The 20,584-nt window shown below is 44.3% G+C and overlaps 1 protein-coding gene, 1 long non-coding RNA gene and 1 pseudogene across 2 annotated transcripts in view; 1 reads left to right on the forward strand and 2 right to left on the reverse strand.

Moving 5' to 3' along the window:
* The window catches only part of LOC113143885 (zinc finger protein 208-like), a 905,597-nt pseudogene that overhangs the window by 58,166 nt on the left and 826,847 nt on the right, over window positions 1-20,584 (forward strand).
* The window catches only part of LOC113143888 (NACHT, LRR and PYD domains-containing protein 5-like), a 267,626-nt gene continuing 248,450 nt past the window's right edge, over window positions 1,409-20,584 (reverse strand). The window contains exon 5 of the mRNA XM_026329493.1: window positions 1,409-3,201. Coding sequence (XP_026185278.1) covers window positions 1,805-3,201 — 1,397 coding nt within the window. The 3' untranslated portion in view covers window positions 1,409-1,804. The remainder of the gene's footprint in view (window positions 3,202-20,584) is intronic.
* On the reverse strand, window positions 4,670-5,182 carry LOC113143916 (uncharacterized). Its single transcript, XR_003297099.1, has 2 exons — window positions 5,124-5,182; window positions 4,670-5,047 (listed from the first exon to the last, which is right to left on the reverse strand). It is a non-coding gene; the product is annotated as an uncharacterized LOC113143916 (long non-coding RNA).

Genomic DNA, 20,584 nt, shown 5'->3' on the forward strand with positions numbered 1-20,584 from the left:
TCTCCATGGCTCCCAACAGGAAGTCATCCAGAGATGAAGGACGAGGTGAGGGCATCATACTCTCCATCTGGCCCATGTTCATGTAGGGTGGTGGGGCTGAGTACCACTGTTCTGGAGGTAAGTGAGCAGGCAGAGGGCATGTACTCCACACCTGTCTGTTCCCAACCTGCAATGGAAGCAAACGTTTTTGATCTTCTTAGGAAAAGTCTGTTTCAATACATTTCCATACATTGCCATGGGCACCCAGGTAACTAGTAAACCACACATGCAAGAGCAACAGAAGTTAAATCACTGGTAGAGATATGGCTTTGTGTTACCTTTTGGGAAGTCCATGTAACTGTGGGCAAATGCTGAGGCTGGTGGTAGTTGTTAGCAGGGTTTGCAATGCCTGTGTGACCCTGCTCCATGGGCTGGTGCTGAGGGTGCATCATGTGGCTGCTCATCAGGGGCTGTGAACAACCAGACATGGCCTCTGTTTCAAGACAAACAAGTGGTTAAAGTCTCATCACATTACCTGAGAATGAAATATGTGGTTTGGTTCTTTTTAAGTCACACTAATATATAGACAGCTTTTTAATTTAATTATATATAAAAAAAATCAGCAACACAAAATCTCATACCTGAAGCACTACCAACCCCAAATGGCCAAATTCCCCCCTGTCCAACAGATGCAGTGTAGTTGGTGGTGAGAAGAGGGGGGTCGACCGAACCCGTCTGCCCGATCCTGGCCAGCCGCTCTGTGCCGATGGGTGGAGGAACCTTCCGGTCTTGTTGCGACGAGCTGCCTGGCTTAGGCTGAGGAGGAGGGGCCACAGCTGAAGTGGAGAGGGGAGAGGATGATACCATAGAGGGAGGTGGGACAGGTGATTCACCTGGTAGAGAAGAGACAATACAGAAAGAAATATGTAGGAGATCAGATTTACACAAGCATTTTTGCTTTAAGCCACACAGTTTACAAAATAAAAAATTCATACTTTTAAAAAGGGTTACATAGGAACAAGCACAAATAAGACGTGCATGTGGCTGATACCTGATGTGGACACACTCCATGAGTGATGGGGAAAGTGCTGTCTTCTGAATGAGGGTGTGCCAACTGGTGTACGACCATGTAGATACACAGGGCTGCCAGAGATACTGGTGGCGTAACTGGTCAAAGGTGTGGCTGCAGATAATTAAAAAGAAAGCTCAATGTATATTCCAAACTACCCGAACAGTTTACCCTACTAACCAAGACAAAAACCTGTGAACACACACCTTTTGTTTACGATTTCATATTTGGTTGCATATATTCTATTAATACATCTCATTTTGCTGCAGTTATTTAAGATTATTACTGTTTGGGGGGAAAAAAAATATCATACCAATGGGACTGTTGACCATCCTCTGGGAAGTGGAGCAATAGCCAGGGGCTTTGGAGCTGTGTATAGGAGGTGGGGGCATCATATTCTGCATCTGGCCCATGTTCATGTAGGGTGGTGGGGCTGAGTACGACTGTTCTGGAGGTAAGTGAGCAGGCAGAGGGCATGTACTCCACACCTGACTGTTCCCAACCTGCAATGGAAGCAAATGTTTCCCATCTGATCTTCTTAGAAAAAGTCTGTTTCGATATATTTCCATACATTGACATGGGCCTCCCCTGAACAGATAGCAGGTAACTAGTAAACCACACGTGCAAGACGAGCAAGGCCTCTTAAGACTCTCTGGTTGGACTCCAGACAGAGGCCATGAAGGAAGCGGACAAACAGGTCCAGGTGGCCACTTTCACTGTCCAGGGACTCCCAACAGGAAGACATCTAGTGTTAAATTAACTATAAAAAGAGGTGACCTTCCGTACTTTCCCCCCCAGGAACTTCTTCGGTACCTGTGTCTTCCTGTCGGTGTAACAGTGGACCATGTAGACTGCAGCCAGAAACTCCTGAACACTCAGATGAACAAAGCTGAACATCATGGCTTCATTCTTCCTCCCCCTCTCCTCTTTAAAGATCTCTGTGAACACTCCTGAGTACACTGAGGCTTGTCTGACATCAATGCCGCTCTCTTTTAAGTCTTTCTCATAAAAGACCAGGTTTCCTTCTTCCAGCTGATGAAAAGCCAGTTTTGCTAACGACTTAATGTCCTGAAAACACTTTTCTGGACCGTATTTCTTTTCCCTCTGTTTGATCTGAAACCACAGGAACTCTGCGTACATCTCAGTCAGGGTCTTGGGCAGCTCTCCCACCTGTCTGGTTTCCAACAGATCCTCCAGAACTGTAGCAGTGATCCAGCAGAAGACCGGGATGTGACACATGATGTGGAGGCTTCGTGAGCTCTTGATGTGGGAAATGATTTTATTGGACCCGTCCTCATCTGTGAACCTCTTCCTGAAGTACTCCTCCTTCTGTTGGTCTGTGAACCCTCTGACCTCTGTCACTATGTCCACAAAATCTGGGTGGACCTGATTGGCTGCTGCAGGTCTGGTGGTTATCCAGAGGCGAGCGGAGGGAAGCAGTTTCCCCCTGATGAGGTTTGTCAGCAGCTCGTCCACTGAGGTGGACTCCGTCACTTTAAATTTAAGTCTCTGAGTTTTATCGGTACTACAGTCCAGCTGGAGGCGACTCTCATCCAGTCCATCCAAAATAAACAGGAGCTTGAATTCACTCTTGTCATAGTTGGTGTTTCCTGATGACTGCAGCTTTTGAAAGATGAAATTCAGAGCCTCCTCCTTGATCCCAACAGTTTCCTTAATACATTCATGCAGGAGCTCTGCCAGACTGAACTGGTCTCCCTTCAGTGGATTCAGGTGACGGAAGGTGAGGGGGAAAAGCAGATCCACGTCCTGATTGGTTCGTCCTTCAGCCCAGTCCAACACAAACTTGTGCACAAGGAATGTTTTTCCAATTCCTGCGATCCCATTGGTCAGCACTGTTTTTATGGGTCTGTATTGTTCAGGAGGAAGTTTGAACATGTCACTGGGTTTCACTGGTTTCTCTGTATCGGTTTTCTTCCCTGCCATCTCGAGCTGCCTGACCTCGTGCTGTTTGCTGATGTGTATGGAGGCTCCAGCTGTGATGTACAGTTCAGTGTAGATCTCTTCCAGACGCTGCTTATCCTTATTCTGTGTCCATCCTTGTGTTGCACACATGAACCTGTCTTTGAGGTTTGACCGGAGCATCTCCTGATAGTATGTGATGGACTGTGGCTCTGGTACTGGAACCTCCACAACTGAGGCAAACATAGATGGGGAAGAACATAAAAGCATTAGTGCACATGTCTCCAGATGCAGCTTCTTTTTACTATGTGACTGTAATTACAGCCTTATCATGTCTGATCCATCTGTCCAGGGATGTGATCTGTGTCTTCCACTGATTCAAAACAAGCAGATTTACCTTTAGTGTGAGGAGCTGCTGAAGGGTCCTGAGGAGGGTGAGCCTCAGACGTCTGAGACCAGAGGGGTCCTGGTGAGAGACAAAGGGGGGTGTCTGTTATTTTCATAGTTACGTTCATGTGGATTTGGTTTAGTGTCATTTTTAATGGCCACATGTTCAGACTCAGGTGGACAACACTGCATGTCTTCCTGCTCCAAATGAAACACCAGCCAAGATCAGGATTTTCTCTTAGAACAGCACCAGTGTAATGTTTTCATCACTAACGTGATATCATCTTAAATCACAACATGAACCTTCTGAACTTTCAAGCAAATTCCAGTTCAGTGAATCTCAACAAGTCCACTGTCTGGTTGTTGGACAGGATTAAATTCTAACTGGTAAAACCTGAATTCTGTTAAAAAAAAAACAACACTGTCCTTTCCTCTTCCTGTTACTGACCTTCCGGTCCTGAGCTGATGTCTGGCAGACTCTGCACCAGGTCCTTCCTGGGAATCTTCTCTAACACCTTCTTGGTCTCCTCCACAGCTCCATCAAGTCCATATCTCTGCACCATCAGACTCACAGTGTCAGGTCTTCTTGCCCCCTCCAGCTGGCTCCTTCTGATGCCTTCCTGCTCCAGGAACCACTTGAACTTTTTAAATTCATCTTCTCCCAGATCCTCTAGAATATCTAACATGTCCTCTGGTCCCATTGTGAGTCCCTGGTGAGATCAGAGACCAGTGTCAACAGTTATTTGTGTTATTGTTTCTACTTTTGTTAGTTTTTACCGGAGCCTGGTCTGACAATGATGAAATAACAAAAATCCAGATGAATTCCAGATGTTTCTGGAGACAAACTCCAGCTGCCCTGAGTCCAATTTAAACCAAGTGTGAACAGATGGAGTGAGACACTAAAATCAACACTGAGTTCACAAACAAAAAATGAATCAGAGATACGTAATTATTACAAATTTGAAAAAGGAAATGTTTGGAATAAATTGGACTTCAAGTCAAAAACCATATTTTGCTTGTTAATATTTGACTTCACACTTTATTTAGTGTATCCACAGGCTGGAGTGTGTGGACAGGACTGCAGTGTCTGTTCCACTCACTGCTACTGTCCACCTGTTGGTTCTCTTTAGGGAAACTACACAGAACAGGTCCATGAGAAAAACACTGCTGTGTGTTTCTGGAACAGGTTTTCTTCACCTCACAGCTTAAGGTCATGATGTTTGATGTTAGATGAGCTTTGTCTTATTGTGAGAAACCAAACTAAAGACAGACAGACAGACAGACAACTGGATCCTGGACACTCTGGTCTCTGTCTGTGGTACTGACCTCTGCAAACACAAACATGGTTTTATTGATTTCACATCAATCACTGATCAATTGACTGTTTATGGAGCCCTGAATCCACAAATGCTCACAGACAGGAAGTTTCAAAGTTTCTGAACCAGGCCATTCAAGTGACGCAGCAACAAAAAATGAAAACAGGAAGTCCAGCCACACGGACATGAAGCCAGAGTCCAGTGGACTCAGAGCAGGCAGCACAACAACTGTCTTTAAAGCTGGGCCTCTGTTCTGGGCTCAGCTGCAGCTTTAATGTGGATTCTTCAGAGGATCAGGACTTTGTGTCCACAGGAAGTCACGGCCTGTTGTTTCCTCCTTTAGTTTCGGCGGCTTTGTGTGGACCCAGGTTCTTCCCTCCACAGTCCACAGAGAGAAAAGTGAGTGTGAGCCTCCAACAGTCAGATCATAATAATGTTGGATTAACACTCACCTGCCTCAGCTTCACTTTTCCTCCTCCTGCTGTCTGCTCTCAACATGGAGTCTGAGCTCAGCGACTGAACACTTCCTGCTGCTCCACAGGAAATCACATGACTCTGTGGTTACAGCACTAAACTGTGATATATACTGTTAGTTAGTACTCACATTACACTCCAATCCTTTTAGTGTATTTGCAGTACAGTTTAATTATACTTCTGTTGGTGCAGTACACTTTGAGCACAGTACTGTTGTACCTCTAAGATGTATTTCATACTACAACTGTACTGCACCAAGTATCATCAGCAAACCCACAGAAGCTGATGGGGCCTCTTCACCTCTACAGCCCCCAGGGAGGAAACTGACTCTAAGACTGGGGCAGTACACCACAGAGTACTGTCAGTACTGCAGTACTCCCATGGAGCTGTCTGGTCTTTCTGTGGATGTATTTTAGTTCGGTCCATGTCCCAGGTTTTGAGCCCAGCTTGTCTCCCTGTGTGTCGTCTAAGTGCAGCTGAGCCAAAAACCCAGTATTGGATGTTTGAGCCTCAGCAGCACCACCTGCTGTCCAAAGCAACAAACTACCTGGCTGAAGTCACAGCTCCTCACACATCCTGCAGTACAACAAGTAGTTTCACAGCACTGGACTGCTGATACTGGTCTACTGGGAACTCAGGGAGCTGGAGCTGACAGGTAGTGCCCAGACCAGAACTAAAGCTGGTTCTCTTCCTCAGTGTGCTGAGCTGTAGAGCTGGATATCCACACTGATCTCCTTATTCCAGTCAGGATGATTCTTTCATTTGACAACCACACATTTTTCTTGGCAAATGGAAAAGGACTCAAACATGACACATCTGGATTTGAGGCCCACGTGACATCACTGAGTTCAGCTCATGGCTCATTGTCCCAGTACTTATATATACTGCCATAGAACAAACATCTGCACAATCACATCTGGATTTGTTTCCCATCTAAGCCTCTAAATGTCCAGGCCAATGAACTGTGTCCCACTCTGATGGATCACATGAGACAGGAAGCTTCAGTCATTTTGCCATCCAATCATTTTGGAGCTTTTCATTCCAATTAGCAGGAGATCCTTAAGCTGAACAACAGAAATGAGTCCAACAATAAACATGCAACACAATATCAGTGGGCAACAATGATGCAAAGAAATCCACACCAGACTGTGGAAACCAGCTCAGTCTAAGACTCAGCACAGACCAGTCTAGGTCACAGACTGGACTATAACCAGAACACAGTACTGGTGGTCCAGATTCACTACAGACAACACACTGGTTTGAAACAGACTGAACTTCCTAAGGCACCAAACCACTTTCCTGTCAGCACATCAGCATTTCTGCTGAACTGGCTCCACTGACCTAAAACAGACCCTATGTAGAACTAAATCCAGAGTCCAGGCTCCATGAAACACTGACTGACCATCTGCTCTCTACCTGCCAACATACTGGTCCTCACGGTCCAAATAAGATGCTGCAGAACTTGCCTGATAATCCTTATGTTTTTAGGTTTTCTTCAGGGTCACAGTGATCCAGGTCCAGATGTCTGGACATCCCTGGGTTCACTGCAAACTGGAGCTGCTAACAGCTAATTCGGCCACTTTTAATAGAGGCAATATCAATTCAATGTGGACAATTCTGGGCTAAGAACGCGGTGCTCCCAGAGAACAGCAGAACCTGTAGCTGGCACCATAACAGCACATTTGATGAGCTTCCTCTGTTTGAACCAAAAGTCCAGTTTCATCCAGAGCAGAGAAAAGTTCTCTACCAGCCAACAAGCCAAAACAGCACAGCCCCAGACTGACAGAGACCTCAAATGACTGCAGACAACACAGCAGTGGCCCTTTGGTCCTCTGGCTGCAGTCACTGTGGCTCTCTTCCTAATGCTTCTGCAGGTCTTTGTAGTCTTTTGGACTTTTTTCCAGACCAGCTGTGTGGCTCTGAACCTGTTTGGAGTCTCTGTGGTCACCGTGGCCAACTCTTCATCTACTGGTTGTTGCGGGTTTTTGGCTCTGTGTAGTGTTTGTGGGACTGTGTGGAGGACTGTGGACAGTAGAGGCAGCAGGAGATCAGGACTGAGAACAGGACCTGAGCTTCTGTGTAGCAGTGACGTGCGGTGAAGTTTGTGGCTGGTGAGGCCCTGACACTTTCAGAGTCCGATTCCCAAACATATGAAGCCAATAATTTATTGACCATTGGATTGCACATTAACTACTGGTTATGTTTCATATCTCATTCTTTCCACACACAACGGTAAGGCACATATGTTATTCCATTTATTATATATTATTACATTACATATGTGGCCTGAGAGAAAGAAACAACACAATTTGGACACTATTAATCACCAATTCCAACTAGAGTTAATAGAACAAAAGGACTAGACAAAGCCCCCCAGGAATCCCACCTGGGGAATCTAACTGGAGAAGGAATATATAAAGGCCCAGATAAGCTTCACAAAATGGGACTGTAGACCATGTTCCAGTTCACGGTATCCATAAAGAAACCACTAAAACAGAACCATTAAAGTACTTTATTGATAACAAACTAAGAAAAAGGATAAACCACAATAAGACCCCTTCCCCAACACCCCCACACCCTCTCACCCAAATCAATCCCAGGAGCCAAGGCTCGGCCGTGGGGGAACAAGGACCAGAGGGGGGCTGTACGAAAAGACAGAAAAATGGCCCAAACACAGCAAAATCAATCAATCAATCAATTGTGCACCACAAACCAAGAAGGGGGGACCACCACCATGGACATCCACCACCACGACACCGGGGCATTGGCTCCTGTCACAAACAAATAAAAATGACTGGGACAAATAAAATAAGCAAAAAATAAATATTGTAATGAGGCGGCAGTCAGTGTTGACAACCAGGTGCATTCTGGGTATTTGGTAAAGTGTTGAGTTGTTGGTTAGCGCAGTGTTTTATGCTCCATCATGTTCAGGGTCATGGTGTTAGGGTGAGTTGTGTTGAGGGGACTGGGTTTTTGTTCAGGTGGGGTTTGTTCAAAGTGTGACGGGTGGAAGAAGAAGGGGCTTGGCGACAGCGCAGACATATAGAGAGGAGAGTTTGTGCTTGTTGGTGGAAAATAAAGGAGCTGTTAAAAAGACAACGCTGCCTCCTGCTGGTCTGTCCGCTCATCTGTTCCTATTTAAAGACCTTAAAGCCTGAACAGGAACCTGGACTACACTGATGATACAGCCTGTGGACTGTGACGCTAAAGGCCAAACTGTTTGCACCTCATCTAAACTCTTTAAAGTCTTCGTATGTAGGTTTCAGCAGAGAGACATTTATGTTGTTATGGACAGTAACAGCTGCACTTGTGCAAAAAGGTCAAAGGTTAAAATCATCATCTTTACATTACACTCAGAACAACATGAACAGGATTTGTAGCAACAACAGTTGTGGTCAGCAACTAAAGGTTAGTCCCAGATTTCTGCTTTAGACTCAGGTCCAGGTCCAGCTTTATAAACAGGTTCCCACACCTTGGTTTACTTCAAATTCAAGGATCTGTCAAGGACTTTCCAGGTCCAATCCCCTGAAATCCATCCATCCATTTTCTATACCCACTTTTCCTGGCTCAGGGTCATGGGGATCTGCTGGAGCCTATCCCAGCTCTCTCTCGGGTGGAAGGCAGGGGTACACCCTGGACAGGTCACCAGTCTATCACAGGGCCACATATAGACACACAAAGACAGACAACCTCACACACTCACACTCACTCCTACAGGCAATTTAGAGTCACCAATCAACCTAACATGCATGTTTTTGGACTGTGGGAGGAAACCGGAGTAAACCCACGCAAGCACATGCAAACTCCACACAGAAAGGCTGGGATGCGAACTCACGACCTTCTTGCTGTGAGACACCAGTGCTAACCACTCATCCACCATGCTGCCCATCCCCTGAAATTCCAGGACTTAATGTGGGGACACATTTCAAGTGAGAACAAGGTTAAATGGTGTTACGTTAAGATCCACTGTTAGTTTTCATGTGTCAAACTCAACTATGGAAAAAAGCATGTGTTGCATTTCTTGTTGGCCATATGACAGAGGGCTGATATTCTATTGGTCATATTTCTGTTTGGCATTAAACTGAAGAATATTCAGTAGATCCTATATTGGTTCTAAAAAGGATCTGATAGGAACTTTTCCATGGATATTATTGAAAAGAGCTGAGGGTCATGGAACCAGAAGTTTGAAGACATAGAAATATGCTTTCAAGTTTTTCTTGCCTCATGGGTTTACATGATCTTACCAAGCAAAGCAATTCAACATGACATTAAAGAAAAGATTTGGCCAACAGATGATTCCAAATGTTTGCTTTACTGAACACAATATACAGTCACTGACTGAACAGACTTGGGTTGGCTGAAAGCCCTGAAAACATATCCCAACATAGTGCAGATCAAATCCATTCTAAAACAGTCCAATATTTCCATAAGGCCATGAATGGATCAACAATATTAAAGAAGAAATCCAAACATTCCAACACAAGGTCAGCTTCAAATATGGACCACAGAGCAAACACGTTCCCTGAGGTATTCTGTGCTGGTTTTCCTTTTTCAATTGATTGTGGCTTTGTTCCTTTGGTCTTCATTGACTTTTGAAAGCAAAACTATCATCCAGTCAGTTTTGTTCTGGGATATTATTCCCATCAGGACATGGATGCACATGAAGGAATAAACAATAGGAAACAATCCAATATTTCCCAACAGAACAGTCAGGTCAGCTGAAAACAGATTCAAAACAAAGTGCATTCCCGGTCCGTGTAGTTTTTGGTATTTGAAGTTTGGTTTTATAAACAGAAACAAAAAAAAAAGAAAATGAAATCGCTTTTTGATTCTGTGATGAAAATGTCACACCTTTTTAACGTTAGACTTGATTTTCTTTTCTCATTTATACTTTAAATAAACAAAGTTCTACAGCGCTGAAACGGAAAAACAGCTGTATTTCCTTCCTCTAAAACCGGAAGTATCTCTTCTTCTGTCATTTGTGGCAAGGTGCAGTCTTCTTGGCGCCACTACACCGACACTCACCTGGATGCTGCCAAACATGGAGCAGTCCGTAGTTTTCAGAAATAATAAAAGAGCATCACTCAGGGAGGAGGACATGACGGCTGAAAAGGTGAGTCGTATATAAGGCCAGAAACCTTTAACTTCACCGGTCACTGTGTTGTTTTCATTAACCAATTCAAAGTTAACCTGAGCTGCTGGCAGACTCGTTAGCTCCGGTCACATTCGGTGATTAACGGCAGTGCTGCGAATATATTTTGCTTTATGTAACTTTAAGGACACGGGCCTGGCTAGTTCCTTTTCGGGCCACATGCCCCAGTAAAATGTCCACCCTGGGTCTGACGAGCTTCTGTATTTGGCAGTGTTTTAATTTAGACTGACGAAAATGAGGAGGAGGTTTTTAATCCACAGTGTCTAAGAGGCGCAGTTTGATCACATGGCTCATAACCACGTGTCCCAGCCCCCAATGAACTATGGTTCTTTTTTTACTGTTCTCACTCCTGTAATTGGACATCAGAGCATTTTTCAGTTCCTACAGCACATTTCACATGTTCAACAGAACAGATTCTAGAGGAACATGAATAGTTGTAAATAAGTAGTTGTTTGGTGGTGGGTGGGTGCATGGGTTGGGCGACATGGGGGGGGGGGGGGGGGGTACAGTGTTGTAAAACATGATGGCCAAGTGTTTAAACAATAATAAATGGAAAACGCACCTTCAGATCTCCCACCCTGCAACCCCCCCCATGTCTCCCAACGTTGTATGACACTTTGATCAAGTGAACAAATGTAATAGAACATTGTTAGAACAGCCTTGTGCAGACAGCCTTCCTGTGCCAATATGTTAGGTATTCCTTTTCAATAATTGTACAGTCCCCAAAGGAAAACTGAATGCAACTTTTGCAGTCTTGTCTTGGGGTACATGACATTGGGGTTGTACCCCAGGTCCAGTTCTCTCAGATGGGAGGGGTTGGACTTCAGAGCTGAGGCCAGATAACCACAGCTGGTCTCTGACAAACTGCAATTCTCCAACCTAAATAAAGAAGCAAAGACCAACTTCCTGTTTTCTTATTGAACAAACATGAACAATGAATAGAACAACACAATATTATAAATACAACACAAGTGTCAATAGAAACTGGTCCATCCAGGCTGTTATGATGAAATTAGCTGAGGTGTGAATTGATGTCACATTAACATGAAGAAGAAAGTGCAGAAAGATGAAAAATATCTGACTTTAATTCAAAGTCATTGTGAGAAACAGGAATTTCCATGTGATGTTTTAAATTCGATTCATATGGAGTTAAACTTTCCAACATCTGGTCATGTTGGGTGGGATTGGTTCATTTGACACAGTGGTGCTCGGCCTTTTAGCCTTGCTAGTCTTGGCCCATGAGGCAGCAGCAGTAGCAAGGCAGGTTTTGACGCCACGCAGCATCTTCTTTCTTTAAAGCCAAAATATTTCCACACAACTGACACACTGTTCCTCTTTGGCACTAAAGTTTCCATAGAGTCACGTTCTGTGGAGCCGGAGGCCACTGGACAACAGATCAAGGTCCAATAGCAACATGGATCCAGGTAATGCTTTGTCTGTCAACTGATCTACTGTTTCTTACATGTTGGGACCAGAGGGTCCTCACAGGACTTTGTCCATTTCAACTGACTGAATGAGGGATTATTAGGCTGCACTAACTGGGACTCCCAACAGGTGAGTCCAAGGTGAACCACCTGCTCCAAATCCAATGGCAACATCGAAAAAGGGGCCAATAATCTAGTCCAGGACCCGTTTGGATTTCTGTGTGGAAGAAGCTGTCTGGAAGTTGAGGTTCAGGTTGTGCTTAGGGTTCACCAAGTAGTGTTTCTGGTTTGGCTTTGTCTCCAGGAAATCAATGGAAGTCAATGGAATGTCCTCTGAAGTGATGGAAACACACCTGTCTGTGTGTGTTCTCAACCATCAATATCAATGATCAAAGAAATATTTCTACTGCATCAAAGAAACTGGATCCATTTCCAACAAATATTAGTTCAGAGGATTTTCTGCTGACACATGTGACTCTTTAGACACAATGAGACCAACTTTCTGTGAGACTTAGTCATTTGGGACTAAAGACTGAATTTAGCCTCAGAAAAATCCAAAGACAGGAAAAGAAAATCAATTTCAATAGAAGTTATGTCTGTGCAAACACTGAGTTCAAACAATAATTCAACACTAAAGATCTACAATAGTAACAAACAGTCAGTGAACTGACCCCAGAGTCTCCAGTCTACAGTCTGGACTCTGCAGTCCACCACACAGCTGCTGCACTCCTGTGTCCTGCAGGTCATTGTCACTCAGGTCCAGTTCTCTCAGATGGGAGGGGTTGGACTTCAGAGCTGAGACCAGATAACCACAGCTGGTCTCTGACAACCTGCAGCCCTCCAACCTGAATAAAGAAGCAAAGATGTGATGTTAGAAACCAAAGTTCCTCTTGAAAGTGTTGAATGTTTCAGAATGTGTTCAGAGCTGAAGAAGGTTTAGAAAGTGGAAACTCCAAACAGCTGAAGCCAACAGGATGCAGGTTCAAAGCAGTCCTATCCAAAAAGGGACAAAGACCTGTCATTAATATGCTCCACCTGTGGCTCCATCTATACAAACTCATGTTGTGTAGCCACATTTCTCTGAGAGGGAAAACAGCCTTTCCCATGAAGATCCTCAGTGTGGATCAGTCTAATATCAGCCTCATGTCTGCAGTTTAGTGTCAGCACAACTTTCACATCACATTCATCTCAGCACACAACCTAAACATGGGGTCTGACCTCAGAGTCTCCAGTCTACAGTCTGGACTGTGCAGTCCACCACACAGCTGCTGCACTCCTCGATCCTGCAGGTTTTTCCAGCTCAGGTCCAGCTGTCTCAGATGGGAGGGGTTGGACTTCAGAGTCTGAGACCAGATAACCACAGCTGACAAACTGCAGTTGTCCAACCTGAATAAAGAAGCAAAGAAGGAGATCCAATGTGACACTGATGATGATGACAATTCAACTTGAAAAAAGAACCAAAGATGAAGATCAAATCAATTCAATTCAATTCAATTCAATTCAATTTTATTTGTATAGCGCCAAATCACAATACAAATCATCTCAAGGCACTTTACAAAAACTAGAACTAAAAACCCAACAATTCCCTTATGAGCAAGCACTTGGCGACAGTGGAGAGGAAAAACTCCCTTTAATGGAAGAAAAAACCTCCAGCAGAACCGGGCTCAGTTTGGGCGGCCATCTGCCTCGACTGGTTGGGGTGAGTGGATAGAGCAGAGAGAAAAGAACAGCAACAATAAACAACAAATAGACACTGCAAGGTGGTGGGACCAGTAACTGCACATCAGCGATATACAGCTCCAGGACCAGGGACACCTGCAGAAGGTACAGAGAGAAATGAGAGAGAGAGAGAGAGGGAGAGAGCACAAACTAGGGGAGAGAGAGAGCACAAGGTTAGTAACATTCATTGGTGGAATATACATGTGAGGGGGGAGGAGAGAAGAGGGGGGGGGGTTAGGGTAGGGCAGCTCAGTGCACCAATGGTCCTCAGGCAGTCTAGGCCTATAGCAGCATAACTAAGGGATGGTTCAGGGTTGCCTGAAGCCAGCCCTAACTATATGCTTTCAAAGAGGAAGGTTTAAGTCTAGCCTTAAAAGTATAGAGAGTGTCTGCCTCCTGAACCCAGGCTGAGAGCTGGTTCCATAGGAGAGGAGCTTGATAACTAAAGGCTCTGCCTCCCATTCTGCTTCTGGAAACTCTGGGAGCCACAAGTAGGCCTGCACTCTGAGAGCGAAGTGGTCTATTGGGATAATATGGTACTATGAGGTCTGTGAGGTATGAAGGAGTTTGATTATGAAGGGATTTGTATGTGAGAAGAAGGATTTTAAATTCTATTCTATATTTTACAGGGAGCCAATGAAGAGAAGCCAATATAGGAGAAATATGATCTCTCTTGCTAGTTCCTGTCAGGACTCTGGCTGCGGCATTCTGGATTAATTGGAGATTAATTAATTCTGGATTTTTATGGAGATATTGGGACATCCAGATAGTAATGAGTTACAGTAATCTAGCCTTGAGGTAACAAATACATGGACTAGTTTTTCTGCATCATTTTGAGACAGGATGTTTCTAATTTTGGAAATGTTGCGCAGGTGAAAGAATGCAGTTCTAGAGATTTGTTTTATGTGAGAGTTAAAGGACATGTCCTGGTCAAAAATAACTCCAAGGTTTTTCACAGTAGTGCTAGAGGCCAGGGTTATGCCATCTAGAGTAGCTATAATTTTAGAAGTTATTTCTGAGATTTTTTGGCCCAAATATAATGACTTCTGTTTTCTCCGAGTTTAAAAGTAAAAAGTTACTGGTCATCCAGGCCTTTATGTCAGTTAGACAGGCTTGAAGTCTGGTTAACTGGTTTGTGTTAACAGGTTTAATAGATAGATATAACTGAGTGTTGTTGTGGCAAAACAATCGTTGTAGGATGAGCAATAAAGAGAGTGCAGACTGACTGTCTTTTATGAATATATTTCTTGCAAGAAAGGAGCAAACATAGAACACAATTGATCTTCCCATGTTGTTTCCCAGTTGCTCAGCCCCTACTAGGCTGAGGCCGCTACTTATACAGATATGCAAAGTAAATGCAAATAATCTTTCACTTAATCAGATAATTAAGTCTGTACTTCCCTATTGTTCTACAAAGTGATTCCTAATAAGGCTATATTCTAAAACTCTATATTCTCATTCGACAGTTAACCCTTCATCCTGGGCGTGCTCTGTTGTACTTGTTGTACTCCCTTCCCCACACCTTGTGTCCTAAGGAACCTTTCTCCCAGATACTCTTCACCAACATCCTTGAGAACACTGTGTCCCTTAGTGTCAGACTATACTAGGTCAGGAAGAACATAAACATCAGACATGATTATGAAAAACACAAGTGTTAGTGAACTCTGTGAATCAACCTGTAAATGAAAACCTGTGAAACCTGAAAACCCAAACCTGGGTCAAGAATACAGTAAGAAACAATAAAAATCATAATTAGTAAGAATGATCAATCATTAAAATTCATTTTTCCATTACATTTCCCTCCTCTGGATCATATATTGATCCACAGACTGACCATAACATCAGAAGTACAAATACTGAAACGTTTCAGTGCACCTCGTCACAAAAGGTCATAGAAAAATAGCAGTGCTGTTTTTGCGGGACGTAGACATCCCTGAATGTAAAGCTAAGCAAAGTCAGAGGGAATTATACACATACACCTGTAAAATGAATTAAAAATTGTACTAATATGGAGAAACAATAAAAATCAAAGTGACTAATAACTGATTACGTATATATGTTATCCATCGGTGTTTACACGTCAGACACACTGCAGACTCACTCAGTAGAGGCAACGTCCCAATCAGAATCAGAATCGTACATGTCGAGCTCAAGCATCTCAGGCGGAGAGATGTGGGGTTGATCGATTCGCACATATTGAGCTGAAAAGTTGGAAAATGCCCGCACGAGCATACACTTCACAACAGGGATCACAATACACGTGAGAAGGAATAATCCTATGATGAAAGTGACTACAGCCATTCCCACAGATCTTAATTTACCAAACCAACTTAATGAACTCATCCATGACCACAGATCCCAACCCCCATTATCGTACTTAACATCTCTGGACTGCTGAGTGTGAAGAAGACTATTCAGATGAGAAACCACATCAGTAATGTTATCAAAATCAGATGGGACTAATGTACAACACTCTTGGCCAATTACATGACATAACCCCCCCTGAGCTGCCAATAGGTAGTCTAAGCCCATCCTGTCCTGTAATTCAGAATTAGCCACCATACGCATCAGGTGGGTTAACTGGAGCATGCCATCTGTGACTAGACCAGTTAGATTTTCCAAATCCTGGCCTAAAGCGTCAATGTTATATGCATTGGCTACCGAACCATACCAAGGTAATAAACCCATTACATATTTCTGTGATGGTGAAGAACGAAGAGTTTCCCTTTTGTTCCTGCCCCCTGGGACATAATAGTGCGAATAGTACGTGTGGTGGTGGGTCAGATTTTGTACAAGGCGGATACCGGACAGCAGTTTTACCATATGGCAGGTACCACACCAGTCAGGAGGAAGAATTTGGTATACTTTGTTACCACATTGCCAGGCATGTTGTGTTAAACTGGGATAACCATCTTCTGAGGGCCAATAGACCTGAGGTGATGAACAAGAAGATTTCTTTTTGCATGGAAGAGAAACATTAAACCAAGAGAAGTAAGGTATGTTATCAGGATGGGAACATGGCCAAGAAGAATACAAACCGCATGTAGCATTGAAGGTGTAATTGCAGTTGCCAGAGTTACCTAGATTTACCTTGCTGTCAGCACAGAGTAACGAAAAACACACTGGCGGTGCAACATGATCATGACCTGAGGTTGTCAACACTGGTTTGTAAATGGCTGAAAACTGGTCCTCAGCTGAGAGGTGTTTATCCATCTCCATCGCATGTCAGAATAGTTAATAACAGCTACGTCTGTTGTCTGTAAGACCGAGTTATCAACAACCACAGTGTCATTAGTGAAATGGCCAATTGTGAACGTCACCAAGACTGATATTACTTCTGTAATGTTCAATGGCACGGGAACTGTTGGAACTGCATGCCCGCGTGCATGAGGAACTGCTGCACAAACATAACAAGAGGTGTTAGTGAACTTTCTTGCCTCCATACGAACTGCTGCTACCCATGAGTTCATTGGTGTGTCTGAGGAATAAACAGAACGATTAGATCTATGAAGTGTCGATTCAGTAAGCAAAACCCATATCACGGGACTTAACAAAAATGTAATCAATACAGATAACAACATATCTATTGTCTTTTTGCATGTAAGCTGGTGTTTCAGCTGAGTGTCCAGAAGTCGTAGTCTGTTCCAAAGAGGTAGAAGTCTGTCGGTGTCCATCACAGGTTGCTCAAGGCAACTCGTGTATGGGTTTTCTCTGGAACGTGTATGTGTAATATGTGTTAATCACCGGTGCAGCTAGGGCGGCGCTCGGCTTGCACCCTAAGCTGTGTTGATCAGCGCAGCCTCACCTTATATCAGTGTGTGTATGGTGAGTGGTTTAGTCCTGCTGTCCAATTTCTGGTTTTGTCCGATGGTGTCCTGGCGGTTCGACCTGCAGGGTGTCCTCTTCTGCTGGTTCTGGGACTTTTCTGCAATGGCTGGCGTGAATCCAGGTGGCTCTTTCTGCAACTTTCACTGCTGTGTGAGTTGTTAACAGCACCTGGAAAGGCCCATTCCACTTTCTGGATCTCCAGTGTTTGGGTCTGAGCTCCTTTACGATGATCCAATCCCCTGGTTTGAAGGGGTGCAAGGGACCATCAGCTGGATGAGGGAGCGCTGCTTTCACTTGTTGTGAGATCTTAGACAGAGTGCCAGACAAGGATTTACAATACTGCAACACATCATTTTCACACCAAGTGGTAGAGGGAACAGGTCTGGTTTCAGGATTTATACCCAACTGTGGTGGACTTCCAAACAGGATTTCAAAGGGACTGAGATTTCCCCTGTGTCTGTCTCATTCTCATATACATCACCACCAATGGCAGGGCTTTTGGCCAAGCCAGACCTGTTTCCTCACAGCACTTTGCCAGCTTCTGCTTGAGGGTGCCATTTTCTCTCTCAACAGCTCCCCCACTGGCTGGATGATATGCGCAGTGTCTTTTGAGATCAATACCTAAGAAAGAACCCACTTGATTAATTGCTTCATTTACAAAGTGTGTGCCGTTGTCGCTGCTTATCCTAGTGGGAATTCCCCACCTGGGAATGATTTCAGTGAGCAACGCTTTGGCTACAACCTGGCTGCTGGCATGTTTGGAAGGAGACACTTCAATCCATTTAGACCACATATCAATTATAACCAAACAGTATTTCTTCCCTTCAGCCGGTGTGAGCTCAATGAAGTCCATCATCAAGTGTTCAAAAGGTCTTGTAGGCGGTACATGTGCTGCTTGAGCCTGTGTGTGTGTGCGGCTGCTGTTATATGTAGCACAAATCATACAGGACTGACAAAATTTCTGTGCATAGGACGTAAAACCTTTCACAAACCAATGTTTTCTCATTGCAGCTACCATCCCCCCTTTTGACTCATGATCCAGGCCATGACTCAACTTTGCATAATGAGGGAAAAAGTGTTTCGGAAGGCAAGGTTTCCCATTAGGTCCCCACCAAACTTCATCTCTGTACTCAGCATCAGCCGCTCTCCAGGTCTTTCTCTCCTGTGGTGAGGAGAAACTTTGCAGAGCTGAGAGGGAGAGAGGTGGAGAGTCAGCAGACAAACAGATAGTGTCAAGTGGGAGTGGTCTCAGAGCTGCGGCCTTTGCAGCTGCATCAGCTTTGCGGTTGCCCCTGGAGACAGAGTCATTCCCCTTAGTGTGAGCTGCACATTTGCAGACAGCTATTTGTTTAGGCAACAGCAATGCATCAAGAAGATCTGCAACTTTATCATGATGAAGAATAGGTTTTCCATCCGATTTTAAAAAATGCCTGTGACGCCAAAGGGCACCATAGTCATGTGTTACGCCAAACACATATCTAGAATCTACCCAAATTGTCACAGATTTGTCCTCCGCTAATTTACATGCTTCTGTGAGAGCCACTAACTCAGCCACCTGAGCTGAGTAGTGTGGTGGTAATGGACCAGACATTAAAACAGCATGTTCAGAGCAGACAGCATATCCCACATGAGCAGTACCAGTGTCAGAATTTCTGAAAGCTGAACCATCCGTAAATAGAATGAGGTCAGGATTTGTTAGTGGGGTCTCTTTCAAGTCGGGTCGTGGCGAGCAGACCTGTTGGAGGGAAGCAACACAGTTATGAGGTTCTCCATCACCAGGAGTTGGAAGGAGAGTAGCAGGATTCAGAACAGTACAACGTTTCACTGTGATGTTGTCATGTTGAGAAGAACCATGTTGTATCGTAGCCACCTGGCCGTAGATAGGTGAGAGGTTTTCTGTTCTAACAGGATTAATGAAATGGCATGTGGCACCAATAGAGTCAGGTCAGAATATCCCACAATGTCACGTGATGCTACCACTGCCTTTTCTGCTGCCGCTACAGCACGAAGACAGCGAGGAAGACCAGCAGCAACAGGATCCAGTTTAGATGAGAAGTACGCCACGGGTCTAAGTTTCCCACCATGCTGCTGTAAAAGTACAGATGTCATACAACAGTTTTTCTCGTCAACAGTCTGCACAAAAGGCTGTGTGGGATCAGGAAGTCCAAGTGTTGGAGCAGTTTGCAACGCCAGCTTCATGTTAACAAACGCCTTTTCTGCTTCAGGTGTCCAGATGACAGTGTCATGTGGCTGAAGTGATTTGCCATGGATTAGAGAGCTCAATGGAGCTTCCAAAACAGCATAATTAAGAATGAAATTCCTGCAATAAGAGCACATGCCCAAAAATGACATCATCTGCTTCCTTGTTTGAGGTTTAGGAAGGGTTTGAATTGCTGTCACTCTTTTGGGGGACAGAGACTTCCCCTCTGCAGTAATCACATGACCAAGGAAAATCACTTCACGCTGTACAAACTGAAGTTTAGACAAACTGACCTTGTGGCCTCCTGTAGCTAAATGTTTCAACAAAACAACTGTGTCTGTCTCACACTGTTCTCGAGTGGGTGCACATATCATAACATCATCAACATACTGCAGCAAGGCACTGTCAGGAGACAAAACAAGAGATTCCAGGCTGCGTTTCAGCACCTCATTGAAGATAGTTGGACTTTCACAATAACCCTGACACAGACGAGTCCATGTTCATGTTTTCCCTTGAAACTGAAAAGCAAACCAAAATTGACTGCCTGAATGAACAGGCACACTAAAGAAAGCATTAGCCAAGTCAACAACTGAAAACCACTGAGCAGTTGAATGCACCTGTGAAAGAATAGTGTAAGGGTTAGGCACATTATTAACACGAGGTTGCACAGCATCATTCACTGCTTGTAAATCCTGTACAAAACGCCATTCAGTAGGTTTGTCTGCATCTCTGATCTTCTTCACTGGAAAAATGGGAGTGCAGCAAAGACTGTTATCACATGGCACAATAATACCCGCTTGCTTGAGTGACTCAAAGACAGGTGTAATACCATCAGTGGCCTCCTTTTTCAGAGGATATTGACGTCTGCGGGGTCTGTATGTAGACTTTGGTGTTATCATGACTGGTTCACAGTTCTTGATAAGGCCTACATCATATTTATGTTTTGCCCAGAGTGTGTCTGGCACTGTCTGCAGCGCTGGAGTCAAGGCAAACTCAGCATCAGACATTAGTGTGTGACAAGATGTGTGTCTGTGAGATTCAGGTACCAAAGCAATTGTGCGTGTGGCGTGCACAACAGAAGTATAAGATTTTCTGTAAGCTTTCATTGAAAATGAA

Source organism: Mastacembelus armatus, unplaced genomic scaffold (assembly GCF_900324485.2).
Source record: "Mastacembelus armatus unplaced genomic scaffold, fMasArm1.2, whole genome shotgun sequence".
NCBI lineage: Eukaryota > Metazoa > Chordata > Actinopteri > Synbranchiformes > Mastacembelidae > Mastacembelus > Mastacembelus armatus.